At 47.5% G+C, this 20,531-nt stretch overlaps 1 protein-coding gene across 2 annotated transcripts in view; it reads left to right on the top strand.

Moving 5' to 3' along the window:
* Window positions 1-20,531, top strand: part of LOC108934005 (class I histocompatibility antigen, F10 alpha chain-like) — a 45,688-nt gene that overhangs the window by 10,878 nt on the left and 14,279 nt on the right. The window contains exon 8 of one of the 2 annotated variants that reach the window (XM_029259989.1): window positions 19,311-19,560. The exons of the other annotated variant lie outside the window; for it this stretch is intronic. Coding sequence (XP_029115822.1) covers window positions 19,311-19,396 — 86 coding nt within the window. The 3' untranslated portion in view covers window positions 19,397-19,560. Of the gene's footprint in view, window positions 1-19,310; window positions 19,561-20,531 lie in introns of those variants that run through there. 2 annotated transcript variants of the gene reach the window in all.

Here is a 20,531-nt window from a genome sequence, read left to right as displayed (position 1 = left end):
TTTATTACTACTATACACTTTAGTATTCCTAAGACAACACAACATTAGAGATTTCTTGTTCCGAAAGACAAAGGAAAACCAGTGGCACAGCTACCACCTCATCCATTTGCGGCAATGAGGTTGGAGAAATAGACGAGTCAAGTAAGTTCATCAGCAGCTTCCGATCGTGTCAAAAACACAGTTACACCCATTCAAAACTGCAACAGTTCGGTCCCAGATGATTTAAACAGGGCAAATCCTCATCAGCTGGTTCTGCAATTATATCCCTGAACTCTTTTTGGAGGGAAGGAGAGATGCTTTTCAGCCGCTTGGTATCAGTCACGACCTTGTCTTGAATATTCTGTAGAGCACGATGCTACTTTTGTTTTTCGTGTCAAGTGTTTGGTGCTGCTTTCTCCGAAAAAGACACTTTCGTTTCGACGGGTTTTAAAAACTGGAAAGCAGCATTAGAACGTGACCGCAGGCGAGCTTCGAAAACATGCTTGTAGCCACGCTCATTTACAGGCCTCAACCGCGTGGACAGAATTTTGGCGCCGACAGGACAGGTGTCAGGAGAGACCGTAGCATGTTCGCTCGGACCCCAACACATAGAAAAGCGTGGCAGGTGTTGTGAAATTTTTAGAGGTCAATGTGCTTCACATACGACTTCCATGTTTACATTGCACACTGAACACTTTATATACGTATATAACTTCGTTTCTTGGATTTTTGCACTAATAGTTTTTGTACATTTGTGATTTTTTGCACTTACAGTAATTTCTGTAATTTGTGATTTACGCCTTGTGTTTTTCTTTCCTTATGTCCTTACAATTTATGTCATTGTCACAGTTGCGCGTAGCGCGGACGGACTCAAGTGCAGAGAGTTCGGATCGACGTGCACGGAAGCCGAATCAGAATCCATAATCGTAGTCGTGGGGCAGGCGAGGGTCAGGCGATCAGCAAACGTCGTGGAAAGGGCTAGGCAAAGCTCGTGGTCAGGGCAGGCGAGGGTCAGGCAATCAGCAAATGTCGTAGAAAGGGCTAGGCAAAGAACGTGGTCAGGAAGAAACAGGCAAAGGATCGAAGTCGGAATGGGTCTCTCAGTAATACGGTTCGCAGGGAAACGAGGAGGCAAAACAAGGTTCCGCATCTGGGCTTCCTCGGCTTCCCTCTTTATAGTCGTTCCCATCAGGGAACGGCAGGTGTCGCGGATGTGCCAGATGCAGAGAACGTGACAGTACCCCCCCCTCCACGGGCGGCTCTGGACGCCATGGGCCGGGAAGGGGGATGCCCCCGGTGGCGCGGAGCCGGGCACTCGGGATGGTCCCTATGGAAAGCGGCCACCAGGTCGGGGTCCAGGATGTCCGAAGCAGCCACCCAGGAACGCTCCTCCGGACCGTACCCCTCCCAATCCACCAGATATTGCAGTCGACCTCTCCGTCGGCGGGAGTTCAGCAGGGCTCGGACTGTGTAGACATCGTCCCCTGCGAGGGGTAGTGCCGACAGTGGCGTGGTTTCTACCGGTGGCTGATGCAAGGACACCCCAACCGGTTTCAGGAGGGAAACATGGAACGTTGGGTGCACTCGGAGGTCAGGAGGCAATTGAAGGCGGTAAGTAACCGGCGTGACACGACGTACTACCTTGAAGGGGCCGATGTAGCGGGACCCGAGTTTCTTGGAGGGGGTCTTCAGGTGAAGGTCTCGGGTGGAGAGCCAAACTCTTTGTCTGGGCAAGAACGAAAGGGTGCGCCGGTGCCGGTCCGCCTGACGTTTGTGGCGTTCCCCACTGCGGAGCAGGTGGGCCCGGACCGTCCTCCAGACGCGGGTGCTCTCGTGGTGCCATGTCTCCACAGCCTGGACAGGACTTGGAGAGGTCTCGCTAGGAAACAGGACAGGTTGGTAGCCTAGCACACACTGAAAAGGCGACATACCTGTGGATGTATGAGGCGCAGAGTTGTGGGCATACTCTGCCCAGGCCAGGTAGCGTGCCCAGTGATGGGGTTTTTGGGAGCAGTAGGCTTGGAGAAACCGTGCAACATCCTGTTGCAAGCGTTCTACATGGCCGTTGGCTTGCGGGTGGTATCCCGATGTAAGGCTGACCGTTACTCCGAGCCGGCCCCAAAAGGCCTTCCATACCCGAGAGGTGAACTGGGGCCCTCTATCAGACACAATGTCTTCGGGGAGTCCGTAGAGTCTAAATACTTGTTCGAACAGAATCTCCGATACCTCGAGAGCGGTAGGCAGCTTCGGAAGGGGCACCAGTCTGCAAGCCTTGGAGAAACGATCTATGACGGAGAGGATCACGGTCTTACCCTCTGAGACCGGTAGGTCCACTAGGAAATCCAGCGCCACATGGGTCCAGGGTCGAGTCGGCGTAGGCAAGGGTTGTAGGAGACCCGCTGCATTTTCGGGGACGGTCCTGGTCTGAGCGCAGGTGGCACAGGCCTGGACGAAGTCCCTGACGTCATCGGACAGTGAAGGCCATCAGAACCGTCCTTGGACCAGGTACGTTGGATCCCGGGATGCCCGGCCTCCGGAGCCTCATGGGCCCATTTCAGCACCGTTGCGCGGAAGGAACTGGGGACATACACACGGTCAGTTGGCCTCCCGGGCGGTTCTGGCTCGCTGTCCTGGGCTTCTTGGATGTCCTGGAGGAGTTGCCACTGGACCGGGCCCACCACGCATCCCTGGGGTAGGATCTCCTCTGGGTTGGGGGGCAGTGGTTCTGGGTCATGAACCCGCGATAAAGCATCCGCCTTCCCATTCTTGGAACCTGGTCGATAGGAAACAGTAAAGCGGAAACGGGTGAAAAACAGGGCCCATCGGGCCTGGCGGGAGTTCAACCGTTTTGCGGTCTCTAGGTACTCCAGATTTCGGTGGTCTGTGAGTACCACGAAGGGATTGACTGCACCCTCTAGCCAGTGACGCCACTCCTCAAGCGTGAGCTTGATAGCAAGGAGTTCCCGGTTCCCAATGTCGTAATTCCGTTCGGCAGGGGTCATCTTCCTGGAGAAGAAGGCACAGGGATACAACTTGGGAGGGTCCCCTTGCCGCTGCGACAGGACTGCATCCACCCCTACCGAGGAGGCGTTGACCTCCACCACAAACGGCAAGGAAGGGTCCGGCTGTTTCAGCACTGGGGCGGAGGTGAACCGTGTTTTTAACTCCTGGAAAGCCTTCTCCGCCTCCGCCCCCCAAGGGAGTCTTCGGTCCTTGCTTGCAGTTAACGCGGTAAGCGATGCGGCGACTGTGCTAAAATTACGTATGAACCGCCGATAGAAATTGGCGAACCCAAGGAAACGCTGGAGCGCCCTTACCGTGGTAGGTCGAGGCCAGGAGGTCACTGCACCCACCTTCCTGGGGTCCATGGAAACTCCCTCCTGGCTCAGGATGTAGCCCAGGAAGGAGATTTGGCGTTGGTGGAACTCACACTTCTCTGCCTTCACATACAATCGATGTTGCAGGAGTCGCCTGAGGACCGCCTGGACCTGTTGGATATGCTGCTCTCGGGTCTTCGAATAGATTAGTATATCGTCTAGGTAGACGATGACACAGTGATGCAGGAAATCGCCCAACACATGGTTGAGAAAGGCTTGGAAAACTGAGGGGGCATTAGCTAGGCCAAAAGGCATGACCCTGTACTCGTAGTGACCTAGTGAAGTGGTGAAGGCTGTCTTCCATTCATCCCCCTCACGGATCCGGATGAGGTTATATGCACTGCGGAGGTCTAATTTTGAGAACCAGGTTGATCCATGGATCCCCTCCAGCGCCGAGGTAATCAACGGTAAGGGGTGCGGGTACTTGACCGTTATGGCGTTCAACCCTCGGTAATCTATGCACGGCCTCAGTCCCCCGTCCTTCTTACCGATAAAGAAGAACCCCGCCGCGGCTGGTGATGTTGACGGCCGGATCAGGCCCGCTTCGAGGGCCTCCCTGATGTACTCCTGCATGGCCCGTTGTTCAGGTAACGACAGGGGATACACCCGGCCCCGAGGTGGTGTGGTACCTGGCAAGAGATCGATAGCACAGTCCCAGGACCGGTGACAGGGCAGTTCGGCGGCGCGGACCTTGCTGAAGACCTCTCGTTGATCCTCATAGTCCGGGGGTATGACTGGCGGGGGAAGGCCTTCTACCCCTTCCACCGACGTGGCCCGGCAAGGAAGCGTGAGGCAGGATGCGCGACAGGATCCTCCCCAAGAAACCAGCTCCTTGGTACTCCACTGAAAGACGGGGTCATGTCGTGCCAACCAGGGGTAACCTAAAATGACAGGGGTGTCTGGAGCTCGGATCAGAAAGAAGGTGAGTTTCTCGTGGTGACACGCGCTAGTTTTGAGCACGAGAGGTGCCGTCCGGGAATCAACCACCCCATCACCCAAGTGTTGACCATCCAGGGCTTTCACACTCAGGGTGACCTCACATGTTTTAATAGGGACATGGTGCGCTTGGGCAAAGCCTACATCCATGAAACAGCCCGCGGCTCCGGAATCTATGAGGGCGTTCGTCTGCACCCGGTTGGCCCCCCAGGAAAGACTCACCGGCAGACGTAGCTGTCCCCGGTGCTCCCCTGGGCTCGGCTTTGTTTCTGCGGAGGTCCCCTGAGGTGGTCGCTCGGGGCACACCGCACGGGGATGCTCCGGGGACCCACAATAGAGACACAGTCTCCCCACCTGGCGCCGTCTCCTTTCCTCTTTTTTGAGCCGGTCTTCCGCTGGGCTGGTCCCCAGGGGTTGGCGACTTCGGCCAAGATTGTCGATGGCGATGGCTGTCTCCACAAACTGGTCGAAGTCCCCCTCCTCACCCCTATATGTGAGCTCGTCCTGGATCCAGGGATTCAGCCCTTCGAAGAAGCAGGTGAGGAGGGCAGGGGAGTTCCAGCCACTCTTGGCCGCGAGGGGTCTGAACTCAAGAGCGTACTCAGCCACGCTTCTACTCCCCTGGGTGAGACGCATGAGATAATTACCCACCGCGCGTCCCGCGTGCGGGTGGTCAAAAACCGCTTCGAACTTTCACGGAAAATGTCATAGGTAGTTCTGGGGCGAGTGCGCCACCCAGCGGCGGCCCACGCCCGGGCTGGACCGGTTAATAACGACAGGACAAAAGCGATCTTTGCTGTGTCCGTCTGATAGATGCGGAGAACGTGACAGTCATAGGCTGCTGAGAGGATTCACAGAGTGAGAATTTCAATGTATGGTGTAACGAACTGTTTACTGTACACATGACAATAAACTCTTGAATTTTGAATCTTGAATCTTCCACTACGTGGGGATCGGGAAACATTTGACATTGAGGAGGACTGCACAGCTGCAGGGCTTTTTGCCAACTGCTTTAAATACACGTTGGAAAAAGATAAATACCTTGCTGACATTACATCAAATATCACACAAAATGCAAAGTACACTTCCAAAACCATCAAGAATGAAGTGATTGGAATTTTGGTATCCATGGTTCTGAAAAAAATAAAACATACATACAGTTTCAGACCCGCTTGTCCCATACAGGGTCACGGGGAACCAGAGCCTACCCGGCAACACAGGGCGTAAGGCCGGAGGGGAAGGGGACACACCCAGGACGGGACGCCAGTCCGTCGCAAGGCACTCCAAGCGGGACTCGAACCCCAGACCCACCGGAGAGCAGGACTGTGGTCCAACCCACTGCGCCACCGCACCCCTATAAAAATAAAACATTCTGTTTAAAAAGTGATGATGGCACAAGGGATCGGTGCAACATTGAAAATGTGTCTGTTGTAATCCGCTTTGTGTGCAACGGTGTGGCAGAGGAACATCTCGTTGGCTTATTAGAACTCCAGCAGCTTGATGCAGATTACATCACAACTGAAATATTACAACACTTGTCTGAAACAGGAATCAGTGCTGACAATATACTGAGCCAGTGTTATGATGGAGCATCAGTGATGAATGGGGTGCGAGGCAGTGTTCAGGCTTTATTGCAAAAAAGGTTGGAAAAGCATATCCCCTAAATCCACTGCTATAACCACCAGCTTCACCTCTCAATCATACATGCAATTCAAAGTGAACCGTAACACGCCGAAGCGAGCAGGAAGGGGGGCGAAGTCCGGGGTAAGCCAGTCGCAGCTGGGGCTGATTGCAACCTCTATTTCGTCCCCCGGACCCGCCAGTGAGGGGGAGAGAGAGACGGAGGAGAAGAGAGAGAGAGAAAGAGAGAGACCTGTGACAGCCATGACCCCGATCCCGATCCTGACCATGACCCCGATCCCGACCGCGACCCCGAAGCACCGCCCCGCTCTACCAGTTCCCGGTTCCCCCTTTCCCCCACTGTTATTTTCCCCTGCACTGCCCTAAATAAACGCCACCGAGAGGCAAGCCCCTCACCTGTTCTGTCTCCTCTCTCACATGAACCTTGTGTCAAAAGTTTCTTTGACTTGTCAGGCTCCCTGTACTCTTTATTCAAGCATCATTTTGTGTGTCAGAGGTACAGTTGACCGTATCTCAAGAGATTGTTAGAAATCCTCTGGACAAGTTCTTTTGAAGTCATCAAGCGTATTGTGGAGAATGAGAAAGTCATTCTTAACATTCTTTCCAAGGTTTCCAGGGATGACAATGGCACAGTTGACCTTGCAAAAGAAGCCTCTAGGCTTCACTTTCAGCTGAAGCGACACCATTTTTTTGAAGTTGGCAAATTTCCGATACATCTTCTTGCCATTTTGAAAGCAGCAAATGCCATCCTACAGTCTCAGCATGTTGATTTGTGCAGTGCAGCTGACGAAGTGCAGGGATCTCTTGGTGCACTGAGAAATCTCAGAGGAAACGACAGTGAATTGCAGCAGTACTGCACTGGCATGTCTACTGTTGAGCCCTCACTAAAACGTCTAAGGACTATTAATCCTTCCTATGCTGATTCTGTCATTTTTTTGCCTTTAGGGCAAGAAGGGCAGTCAGGCTCCGAATGTGCCACTAAAGCTCTAAGGCGACAGATGTTGAACATACTAGATACAGCTGTAGCAGAGATGGAAAAGAGGTTTTCCACAAAGAATTTAGAGCTGATGCAAGCTTTCACATGTTTGATGCCAAAATCCAACACATTTCTTGACATTCAGCTGCTTAAGCCTCTCTGTGGTCTTGCAGGGGTTGCAAAAAATGAACTGCAGAGTGAAATGCTTGTTGCCAGAGCAATGCTGTCCAAAAAGCATTCAACTTATGCTGACTGTTCTGCTGTTTGCAAACTCTTGTAGAAATATAAAGATGCATATGTAGGTCTTCATAAACTGTATGTATTTGCAATCGTCATGGGTGTCTCTTCTGCTTCACGTGAGAGCTCCTTCTCCACTCTGGCACGAATTTTGACACCATTCCACCAAACAACGCTTCATGAGAGAAAAAAGAAAAACCTTGTACTTCTAGCTCATGAAAAAGCAATAACACATGAACTGGACATGAATGAGTTTGTGACAGAATTTTATCAAATGAGCAGAACGCTAATGTTGTAAATATTATAGTAGTGATGTCAATAGTTCTATGCACAGTCTCTGTCAAGACCTGCCCCTTTCATAAAATATCGTTGCAAAATAAATGAAAAAAAAAAATTATATTAAAGATGAAAAAACAAATAAAAAAAACAACAACCACAAACAAATCTAAAAATTCTGTTTTTAGATTTTGTGATATTCCAAGTGATAACACACCCGCACCCCAGTAGCCCCCCCAACCAAGAATAATACTTGGCTCACCTTTCATCTCATATCTGAATCCGGGCCTGATCTGACTCATTTACAGTTGGGGTCATTTGGGTTAAATATCGTTCTCAAGGGCTCTACAGCAATAGTGGAGTCTAGGGTTCGAACTCCCAACCTTCAGCGTTCTTCACTGCTACCACAGCTGCTCTCCCTCATAGAAATTACAGAAATGTATCCATTAACTTGGGGGGTGCGGTGGTGCAGTGGGTTGGACCGGGTCCTGCTCTCCAGTGGGTCTGGTGTTCGAGTCCCGCTTGGGGTGCCTTGCAACGGACTGGCGTCCCGTCCTGGGTGTGTCCCCTTCCCCTCCGGCCTTACGCCCTGTGTTGCCGGGTTAGGCTCCGGCTCCCTGCAACCCCATATGGGACAAGCGGTTCTGGAAATGTGTGTGTGTATCCATTAACTCTTTTTGCTGATTAACTTCAGTCTTTTACTTTGATAAACTGCTGAGGATTCTTACAGATCACATTCTTCTAAGCCTCTGGACTACTTTTCACATCGACTACAGTCATAACTCAAAGTACATGTTCTACATAAACTAATCACAAAAAGCCCACTGAAAAAGCTGAAAGTAAATTAAACACCACAGGTCTAAATACTGGCTACCCTGAGAGCTTCCAACAGTCAGTGACTCCACTCCATGTCTGTGTAACAAAATGATAAAATAATGACAAAGAATCCATTTGAAAAGTGTTACAGGTCTTTCCTTCAGTGAAAGATGATGAAAACACTCGAACCTGCAGACAAAGAGTACATCACGAGTAGAGTAAGTGTGCAAGTCATGGAGACGGTGAGCTGCTCTTCATCCCTCTGCACAGCAAGAGCTCCAATTAGCAGAGAAATAAAGGGCCGCCAAGTGAGCGTCACGACTAATCCCATTAGGAACACATGGCCACCGCACGATTCCTTCTCAGTCCGGCACGTCTTGTCCTCCTTTAGCAAAACCTGAGAACGCAGGAAGGCAGCACCGAACAAAAATGAGACAGCGGTTTGTGACTCGCTGCTTATCAGTGCAGGACAACAAGAATGTGGCGAAGCAGTTGTGGGCTTATCGGAAATATGACCCTGATATCAATTCCAGTATTCTGAGCGCATTATCTTTTCATACTTGGTTACAGTAACAGTTCTGGGCGCAGACCTGGACTTTGGTGCACACAGCCCGTCTTCTTTAACCTCCTTTAAAGCACTATGGCCATCAGAGTATCCTTTCTGTGTTCTTCCAAATAACAAATCTGCGAAAAGGTTAACAAATTTAAGAAGTTCATAATATCAAAAGTAAACTACTTAAAAAATAAAGTCCCAACATTAGGGTTATAATGTGATGGAAACCGGTAGGCAACAGAAAGAAACATCTAATTGCAAAGTTTTGACAACTTTTCCTTAAAAAAATGTGACTGACACACACACACACACACACACACACACACACACACACACACACACACACACTGAGGCCACTTGTCCCAAGCAGGGTCACAGCAAGCCAGAGCCTAGCCTGGCAACCCAGGGCAACACCCAGGATGGGATGCCAGTCCGTCCCAAGCCAAGGCACCCAAAGCGGGACTCAAACCCCAGACCTACCAGAGAGCAGGACCCAGTCAAACCCACTTCACCACCACAACCTTCTGTATCTAAAAGGGATAAAGAATTATTCTAACAAATGTGAATTGGTCCAAGGGATACTGAGGTGGGGGGCACAGGGGCATGGTGATGCAGCGGGTTTGGCTGGGTCCTGCTCTCCCGTGGGTCTGGGGTTCGAGTCCTGCTTGGGGTGCCTTGGGATGGACCGGCGTCCCGTCCTGGTGTGTCCCCCCCACCCAGTCTTGTGCCCTGTGCCGCGGGGTTAGGCTCTGGTTTGTCATGACCAGCGGTTTCAGACAGTGTGTGTGTGATACTGAGCTGTTAATAACTGCCTGCATTGACAATGTATTTAAATATTTCATTTATTATATTATTTCCTTATATATGTATACAAAAGTAATATTTTTATTTCATTTATTTATTCTTGGCATTATACATGTACATACACATGTGATTTGTAGGGGGTATAGGACACGTGACTGAAAATGTTTCATAGAATGTATTGAAATTTTTAACTTTACTGGTTCACCCACAGTGTGTGAGTGACGGAGAGAGTGTGTTCCACTGATGTATGGATGAGTGACCCATTGTAAGTAGTGCATCTAGCAGTGTAAGTCACCGCGGTGAATAAGGTGTGTGGGCTGATAACAGTAAATAGAGTTCCTTGGAAGTGCACACACACGCACATTTTCTGAACCACTTGTCCCATTTGGGGTCATGGGGAACCGGAGCCTACCCGGCAACTCAGGGCGTAAGGCCAGAAGGGGAGGGGACACACCCAGGACGGGACGCCAGTCTGCCGCAAGGCACCCCAAGCGGGACTTGAACCCCAGACCCACCAGAAAGGAGGACCCGGTCCAACCCACTGCACCACTGTGCCACCGCTCCTTAGAAGTGGCTCTGATAAATAAATAAATGTAAATGTACTGAAATTTTACCATATTAAACGGTAATCTAGTTTGTCCTCCCTCTTACTTCAGAGCTTGGACAGGTTCACTTCCAGAACCAGGTGCAAGAAAGTCTGCCAGTGGTCCATCACATCTGCTGGTAATGGGCCTTGAATCAAAGAAAACCCTCAGGATGACCTCTGACCTCTGTCCTCGCACCAGGGTTTTCCTGCACTGATGGAAAGGACACATAACGACACGAAAACAAACCAGTAACAAAAACAAAAGTTTGCTGCACTTGGATTGTGTTGGTTCTCATGTGTTTGCTGCCCTGGTGTTCAACTTCACTCATGTTTCATCTTTTTGAGAAGAATCAAAATTAAGCTTCCGCTCTAACAAAGTTAAAGAACCCGTCTAGACTTCTGTAGGCAAGTGGGTAAAAGCATTTACGAAATACAGGACAGTTTATATTGCTATATGTATATGTTACATGTTAGATTTACATTAAATTTATTTATTTATCAGACACTTTTCTCCAAAGTGATTTCCAATGAACTCTATGTAGTGTTATCAGCCCACACACCTTATTCACCGCGGTGACTTACACTGCTAGATACACTGCTTACACTGGGTCACTCATCCATACATCAGTGGAACACACACACACACACTCTTTGGCACTCATGCATTATAGGTGAACCTGAAAAGCATGTATTTGGACTGTGGGAGGAAATCAGAGCACCTGGAGGAAACCCACAAAAAAATGTCAACTCTACACAGACTGAGCTGGGATTTGAGTTCAAGATGTGAAAATATTCATTCATTCATGACAGAGGAAATCAGAATGGGAGCAGAGTTCACATCACACTCACCCGATTTTTTCCTACACAGAAAGCAGGTGCTAGAACATGGAACCTAAGCATTGATGTGTCATCAATCAACATCAGCACAACCACTGTGGTCAATTGCAGACACATTTACAGTTATTCCCAACACTGTACCTCACAGCTAGTGTTCACTGATCTATATTATGGACACACAGATGCAACTCTTTTGGCTCAGTTTGGCTCATCACTTGAGTGTGTAGTGGATGCTAAACTGATTAAACCTCCCAAAGGCACTGGTGACTCAGTGTTAGAGTTCAAACTGAGCACACTTGGGTTAAGGCGTCTGTTCCTGACTAATCCAAGACCACAGATGTGTAGGCAATGTAATCATTCCTCGAATTCCTGATGGGTCCACCTGCTTAACCCTTTCATCTCACAGCTAATACTGGAAAGTCTACAACAGGGATGTCCAGTTGAAACCAAATTGGTTCATTTCTTCCCCAGTGTGCAAGGGGACATCCTCCCATCCTCCCAGCAAACCCTGAACCAAACACTGGTGGCTGAGTGGACCAAGTCTTTGGTTCCTGACCAACGCAAGACCAGTAGGAATTCGACAATACACTTGTATGTCAGACACACTTTGAGGTTTTCCCGCACAGACCCTTATACCTAATACTGATGGGCTTATATTTTGGGTTTTTGGGTATATTACGGGTGTCCGGAAAGTATTGTTTAGGGAAGAACACTTAGTAAGTGTTGGTGGTTCAGTGGCAGAGTTCTCATAGACCATGTGGACGACTGGACTTTGATTCCCGGCTGATGCAAGGTTCTTATAAGCTAGAAAGTGCAGTGCGTACAATCAGTGTGTTAGTTACAGTACTTGACCACTTTCACTTACAATTTATAGAAACCGGGTAACATCAGAGGTGTGTGGACACTGCTGTATTGGCTCATTTTCCCCCAATTTCAGTGTCGAGGAGATTCCCCACGAGAAATGAGTCAGTAAGGCACTGGTGCTTCGGTGGTCGAATTCTTCTCTCCCATACAAGAGACATGGGTTTGATTCCTGGATGATGAAATGTTCTTTACAAACTGGACGGTCAAGTAGTAGTTCTTCTTGCCGCAGAGCTGCTGTGTTGGTTGGTGCCACTGTTTGAGTGCTGTCTCTTACACCTAATACTAACCACTGAATGTCACGGCTGTCTGAACATCACCCTTTTGGTTCATTCCTTCCCGATTTCAGCGCGGAGGATATTCCTGACAAGAAACGTATGCAGTGGTCATTGGTTGTTTAGTGGTAAAATTCTGCCCTCCTGCCCAGGTTTGGGTTTCATTCCTTGCTGATATAAAAGTCCTCTAATGTTCACAATGAACTGGTACTTGTCTTACATACAGCTACTGTGTTGGTACCTGCAACTATTTAACCACAATCTCTTACCTGATACCAAGAGGTCACCATCACGGTTGTCCAGACATTACCCTCATGGCTCGTTTCATCCGGATTTCAGTGCCCAGGAGATCCCAACTAGCAGCATGCTTTCCGGGCAGTGGTGGTTCAGAGGTAGCATTCTTACCTCCGACACGAGAGATCTGTGTTCACTTGGGGAATTGTCCCTGTCGGTCGTGATACGGCACTGCTGGGACATGTTCATCCAGCGCTCAGAATCATGTGCGTGTGGGGAGGATCCCGAATATCCCCAGATCTGAGGACCCTTCAGGAAAAGCTGTTCCCCCACAACTTCATCAACTGGCACTCTGATTTCTGTGCTCTCCAGCCTCCTTTGTAACAAGTGAAAGTATTTTTTCAAATGCAGGAGAATGTGAATAAAAAAAGAACGGGTCAGACCCAGGACAGTTGTACAGAATGTTCCAGAATAAAACTCTTGAGGTGTTATTTCATGTCTGGAGGTCACAAATGCACCTGGAAATTATCCCTCTAGTTCATTCTGCTGATGGAAGAAATACAGTCAGACCATCTGTAGTGATGTCGTGCAGAACCGAGGGAGCCGGAACAGCTGGACCCGAGTGCAGGATTGTTTGTCTGCACTCAATGGATCAGGCGAGTTCTCGGTGTCGGGGACAGGTGAAGTGTCAGTCGATTGGCAGTCGGAGTTAGAGCAAGGATCCGTGGACGTGGTCAGGGGACGAAGCGAAGGGTCGAAAACAGAAAACAAGGGTTGTGTGAGAACAGGACATTGCAAAGGAGGACAGTTGTCTCAGATGGGATTCCGCAAGTGTATGGGAGCTGAGGAGGGTCTTTTAAAGGTGAATAGTTAGACAGGTGCTTGATTGGTGTCAGGTGCTGTCGACTGAGGTGCGGCTGTGGACGTGACAGTAACCACCTGCCTATGAGCGGCTCCAGCCGCCCTGTGGCACCTGGAAGGGGGGTGGCCTCTGGGATGGGGCTCCAGCTTATCTGGATGGTCCCGACGGAAATCAGCAATGAGAAACAGATCGAGAATGTACCGAGCTGGTACCCAGCTGCGTTCCTCAGGACCATAACCCTCCCAGTCCAAAAGGTAGTACAGCCCCCCACGCCGGTGCTTGGAATCCAGGATGGTGCGAATAGTGTAAGCCTCTTCCCCATCCACGTCCAGCAGAGGGGGTTTTGGCTCACCCTGAGTGTCTTGGAGCAAGGAAGTACCATAGGGCTTGAGAAGCAAAACATGAAACGTGGGGTTGATGCGCAAGTGAGGAGGCAACTGTAACCGGTAGGTGACTGGGGTGATGCTACAAAGGATTTCATATGGGCCTATAAACCGCAGGTTGAGCTTCTTAGAGGGCAGTTTTAGGCAGATGTCTCTTCTGGATAGCCATACCCGTTTCCCAGGGTGAAAAAACAAGGTGCGGTGGTGTCGGTCCGCTTGTTCTTTGTACCGGAGGACACTTTGTTGGAGGTGGTCTCTCACTGTTTGCCAGTGTCTGCCTGCAGGTTCCAGGAATCCACAGCAAGGACCTCTGGGGAAGCGGGGTGCCAGGGGAAAAAAGGAGGCTGGTAACCAAGGACACAGTAGAAAGGGGACAGGCCTGTGAAGGAATGGGATAAGGAATTATGTCCGTATTCCGCCAAGGGCAGGAAATGCAACCACCGCTCTTGGTCCTTTCCACAGTAGCTCCTCAGAAAGCGACCAAGGTCTTGGTTCAGATGCTCCACTTATCCATTAGCCTGAGGATGGTATCCGGACGTGAGGCTCACGGACACTCAGAGCTTCTCCATAACGCCCTCCATACCCTGGACACGGGCTGAGGACAAGATCCTCAGGTAACCCAAAGATCTAGAATACATTCTAAAAGAGATGCTCAGCCGTGGCCAGGGCAGTGGGGAACTGCTGGGCAAACCATGACTAGCACAGAAGTCCAATAACATTTCACCATTCGGGTTCAGATCGGGCAAGCCGTTCTTCCCAATCACCCCCTGCCAGATTTCCCAGTCATTGCTAATGTGAGCGTTCAAGTCCCCCAGCAGGACTACGGAGTCTGTAGATGGGGCCCTATTCAGAACCCCACCCACCCTCTCCAAGAAGGTCAAATACTCTGAACTGCTGTTTGGTGCATAAGCACACACAATAGTCAAAGTTTTCCTCTCTGCGACCCTAAGTCACATTGAGGTGACCCTCTTGTCCACCGGGGCAAACTCCAACTGTATGGCAGCCAGCCGGGGTCTTGTGAGTATCCCCACACCTGCCTGGCACCTCTCACCCCATACAACTCCTAAGTTGGAGAGGGACCACCCCCTATCGAGGAGTTTGGTTCCAGAGCCAACACTGTGAGTGGAGGTAAGCCCAACTATACCTAGTTGGTATTTCTCAACCTCCCGCACCAGTTCCGGCTCCTTCCCCCCCAGTGAGGTAACATTCTATGTGCCAAGAGCCAGTTTCTGTCGCGAGGGGCCGCGCCACCCTGCCCTCTCCCGCCGCCTGGTACACATTGCACCCAACCCCCATGTTGGACCTTGCGGGTGGTGGGCCCACATGGCCCCCCCATGATGCCTTTTCGAGCTGAGTCCGACCGGGTTACGGGGGCTGCCTGGCCACCAGGCGCTCACCTAGAAACACTAGCCCCAGGCCTGGCTCCAGGGGTAGGTCCCGGTGACCCTATTCTGGGCAGGGTAAACGTTCTTTTGTTCCCATTTTCCATAGGGGTTTTTTGGTCCATGCTGTCCCTGGAATCATATTAATAATAATCTCATGATCTTGATCTAAGTGCATGATAAACATGTCAGTGATTATGTTCATAATTTTGTAATTATAAATGCTGAATAATGGATAAACCTTTATGCAGCTACAGTGTGATGTACATTGGTTCATATGGTGGATTATGACAAATTAACTACTGTAGAATTGTGTGTCTGCATCCAAGTGTCTCTTTCTGCTGAAGTAATGCACAAATTGTATTTTCTATGACATGTAGGTTGTTTCGGAGAAAAGCGTCTGCTAAGTAAATACATCTACATATTATTATTATTATTATTATTATTATTATTATTGTTAATCATAATAATAATAATAAGAAGAAGAAGAAGAAGAAAAAGAAGAAGAAGAAGAAGAAGAAGAAGAAGAATGTGTCATGACATATACTGACCACTAGAGGACAGAGTAGTTACCTACTCGACTCCGCAGCACGATTTACAAACACACACTTGTATAGGACGTCTTTATCATACGCAAAAGTGAAAGGATTTTGCGACGGAATTAGTTGTGTGTACGACAGAAGATGTTTGAAAACCAGTTAGAAAAACAGCCTTTCCAGGTAAGATCATTGGTTTGTTAATGGACCACATGATCATACATCAGTATTAAAATGTTCAATAATGTATCATCACAGGAAGGTTTCCTTCACCTCATTTCTACAAACTGTTTCTTCATCATTACAGTTGTTCTCATGGTGCACAAATATCACTGAGTTTTTATACTTCACACCATGAAAACAGTGAGAAGTTATTCGATCATAATTTTGACAACATTAAAAGACTTTTGGCTCTAAATGTCAGAAAACAGGTGTAAAATATCTCTTTAAAACACACGATACTTTTGATAAAGTGACACTTCTGTAATTGATTGGGATTTTCACATGAACAAAGACTACGAGTAATAAAGATGGTTTTGGACTAGCAGTCCGACGTGTCAGTAAGGACTAGTGGAGACTCAACATGTCTCTGAATGTCATACAGTCTCTGGTTCTCTTCAGGGAATCACTCTATTGGTGGGACTTCTACCACAACAGCTTACACTGTTTACCCACTTACAGTTCCACTATTTAATTATTTATCCTGCTGTGTAATAACACTGTACAATTTAAGAGTAAATATGTTACTCAGTGGAGCCACAGTAAGAGGTTGGGATGTGAACTTATGTCCTTTCAGGTCAGAAACAGCAGCTGTAACCAATACGCCACCTGCTGGTCCTGCTGCTGTACTTGTTGTTCAGTCCTGTTGAGTCATCGGCAACTCTTGTTGACCACATGTACAGAGTTCATCCGGAAAGTTCTGTCCTCCACTTGTGTCCTTTGTGTTGAGAGGAGGGAGTCCACTGGTAGTGATTGAGTCTATTCATGCAGTCAAAGTGGTTATTATTATTAGGGTAGTATATTATATGATAGTATATTAATCCCAGTGTGCCTCATCTAACACAGAACACACGTACAATATAAAAACATAAGCTATTGGACCAGAGTTATTGAATTACACTTTTTAATAATTCTATTCTTCCTCACGTTCACTTTGAAACACCGAAAAACTGCTCTCCATAAAGTGAATGAAGCACTTCTTTGATGTATAACAAACACTTCCTGAATATGCAGTAGTGACCTGTGTACAGACCCAACACACACCTGTGCAGGTAGAGTTTCTGCTCATAACCAGAAATTGGGGGTGTAGTGGGGGAACTACAACTGGTGGTGTAGTGGTTAGCGCTGTTGTCTCTGAGACCAAAAAACACAGGTTCAATTTCTCCCTATAGCTATAGCTCCCTTTGATAACATACTTACCCTAAATTGCCCCAGTTAAAATGGGTGAATAACCTTAATGTTGCTTGAGTGAAATGTGTCAGCTAAATGAGTGAATACAAAGTGCTGATTACCACACATGGGACCTGGGTTGCACGTTCTATTCCCAGCGTAACCCCTATGCAATCTGTTCCCATGTGTATTTGGGGGGTAAAATACTTATATAAATGTGGAGAGGGTTATGGTTTTGTAACTTGATGTTTTTTTTTATTTCTATATATTGTGCTTTTTTTTTGGTGTTTATTGGTAGGAAAAATGTCATTTAAGGACTGCTCAATCAGTGCTGGTGGGGAAAGTGCTCGCGACCTTGTGGGGCGGGATATTCCGGGAGAGAGGGGGAAGAAGTGGGAGTAGGAAGGAGAGTTGGAACACCGTGTGGGGAGAAAGGGAGTTGTTTTTTTTGAGACCGGGCTAGGAGAACATCATCATCATGAAGGTACCTGCAGTGGTGCTGTTGATCCTGAGCTCTGTTCACCTGGTCTCTACAGGTAAAGTACTGAGTTTTACTACATTGATAAGGTACTAAAAACATTGGTACTCAGTGTATACACAAACACACTTCAGTGTCAGTATCTGATGTCAAAAAATTGTGACACTGTCAGAATACAACCAGTATTAGAGACATACAGCATAAGGAATTTACATAATTGTCATAATTTTATTTATGTATTTAGATAAAGAAATTTTTGTGTTCTTTTTTGACTTTTTTGTGTCCGTACAACCATAATTTAAACATTTATGAACAATTAAAATTTATTCGTAGAGATTTAATTCAAGATGTCAATTTTTGAAGATTAAAGTTTCTGAGATATTAATAAGCTCTTTGTGTTTTTTTCTACAACAGACTCCCACTCTCTCTCAATAATGGCTACATTCATATCTGGAGAGACACAGTTCCCAGAGATCACTATGGCAGTGTTGGTCAATGATGTTCCTGTGGAATACTATGATAGTGACATAAATAAATTTGTTTCTCGGAGACACTGGAGGGTAAATGACTCCATACAGGAAACTGATCTCAGAGATTATGTGGTTGCAGACATTGGTAATATCCTGCAAAAATCATCTCACACACTGATGAAGAAATATAATCACACTCAAGGTGAGCAAACTGTTCATCTGAAGTTCTTCTGAGGTCCTTCAGGAAACATATATTAATGGTCTTTGAATGTGAATTTCTACCCTAAAAGGAAACGTTATCAGACCTTATATGATACAGTTTCTAATAGATAAGTAAAATTTGAATACATACATACCATACGTGAATACAGTGAACATAATAAGTGTCTCTCTGCATTTATCTGGTTTCTACAGGAGTTCATGTTTCTCAGGAGTTTGCAGCCTGTGACCTGGAGGATGAAACACTGAGCAGATTTTTCATTATGTCAGCATATGATGGAGAAGAAAAATTTCAATATGATGCCCTCAGTCATATACAGAATACACTTGTGCCAGAGTTTGTTTGGAGCAAAGAAACAAGTGACATCAGAAAACAGATATACGCAAATACCTACCAGCCACTGTGTGTGAAGACACTTAGGAGATACCTGCAGGAGGACAAGAACACACTGCTGAGGAAAGGTACAGTACTGTGCTGACAGTGAAATGAGTTATGTTGAATATGGGACATGAATTCCTCATCATTCATCAGTGACAGCTCTCAAACAGGAAGTCCTCTTTCTGACCCCACAGAGCGTCCCAGAGTGAGGGTCATACAGAAGACAGAGCCACACAGCGGAAGGACACAGGTGAGCTGTGTGGCTACCGGCTTCTACCCCCGACGCGTCAACGTGACCCTGCTGAGGGACGACCGGCCCGTCCCAGACCGGGAGCTCACGGGAGGAGAGGTGCTGCCCAACGGAGACGGGACCTACCAGCTGAGAAGGAGTCTGAGTGTCAGTGAGGAGGAGCTGAGAGAGAGACACCGCTACACCTGTACTGTGTCGCACCTGAGTGTGGACAACAAGCTGGACGTCAACTGGGGTAAGACACCTGTACGCATGTACTGTATATGATTTATGATCTATATGAACCATGTGTGTCTGTGCTCTTTGTTCCAGAACCAGAAGCTCCTGTAGACCCTGTGCTCATCAGTGCAGTTCTCATCGCTGTCCTGGTTCTCACTGCACTCATCATCACAGCCGTTGTCCTCTGCAGGAGGAGAAGACACACTGGTGAGGAGGATGAGGACTGGATGATGGACTGATCCATTATTGTCACACTAATAAACTGTGGAGTCACAATCAGGGACACAGAGGAGGTGTTTCACTGAGATTTCCCATAACCCTCCTCTACTGATCATACTGTGTCATTTCTTTCCAGAGATCAAGAACTTGTGTCCATCAGCTGTTGGTGTGAAATACGCTGCAGCCCAGAGTGAGTACCACACCTGTGTGAATGTACACTAGTAACACACGTAGAGTATAAAGGGCTCAATGTACCTGACACCTGTCTGTGGGATTCCCACTGCTCTGTCCCTCTATGTCCTCATCGCTCAGTTTGTCCTCTTGACTCCCAGTCACAGACCAGGTGTGTTGAAGGAGAGCCTTAGATGTCCTCTTGTGTCCCAACTGAAAGAAAATCTGTTTATAAGATATATTTCCAGGATTTACAGGAAATTTTTGAAGCTCCACCTCACACTTGTGGTGTAATTTAAAAGCACAGAAGGGAATTAAGGTTCATTTTTACTCCACTTTACCCCATGTAGGGTGTAGTTTCTCCTGTGTCTCTCAGTTGAGGTTTTTTACTGAACAAATAGAACTGACTGAGTCTTAGGAGGATTTGATTCACTTTAACTCCTTCCTTTGGCTCATTTCAGTACTGCAGACTACATTCTTATAAGAACTAAAAGTAAAGAACTAAAATAAATAGTTCAGAATCTCAGCTTCTCCCATCTGACACACAAAACCACACTGAACATTAAAACTGTTTCTGTACACCTTATAAACACATTTCGTTGCTTCTTCTTCTGATGCCTGAAACAGGTGATTTTATATTTACTTTTCTCAAAAGTGACTTATACTGTTAATCTTATAATTATTTACCCAGTTGTACAACTGGGTTATTTCACTGGAGCAGTTTAGGGTAAGTATTTTGCTCAAGGGTTCAATAGTCTGAAGTGAGGATCATCCCTGCAACCTTTGGATTCAATGGCAGTAACACTCACCACTACACCACCAGCTGTGTCCTTTGAATGACATTCTCTGCCTAATTATTGTAATTGTTATTATAAGAGTTTATTTCCACATCATCTTTTGTGCTTTTCAAAATTAACTGATATCAGCGTAGACAGAGTTTTGGCAGAATCTTCTTCAAGGGCAGGATGATGCACAGATTCTTCTCCTCTGACCGGGATATTTATTGTATTGGATTAGTGGGGAAACAATTAGTGTCACTGTAGTCATTCAGGATATTGTCACCTGAAAGTTGCTGTTTTAGTCCCCTGTCTAAGATAATCTTGTAAAATATACGGTTAAGGCACCTACTGTGACTTACTCTGCTAAGTACCCGTTTAACTGATGCTTTTCTTCAAGGCAATTTACA

This window comes from Scleropages formosus, chromosome 18 (assembly GCF_900964775.1).
Source record: "Scleropages formosus chromosome 18, fSclFor1.1, whole genome shotgun sequence".
In the NCBI taxonomy this organism is placed as follows: domain Eukaryota; kingdom Metazoa; phylum Chordata; class Actinopteri; order Osteoglossiformes; family Osteoglossidae; genus Scleropages; species Scleropages formosus.
Note: the sequence above shows the minus strand (reverse complement) of the source record. Positions and strands in the feature narration are given on the sequence as shown.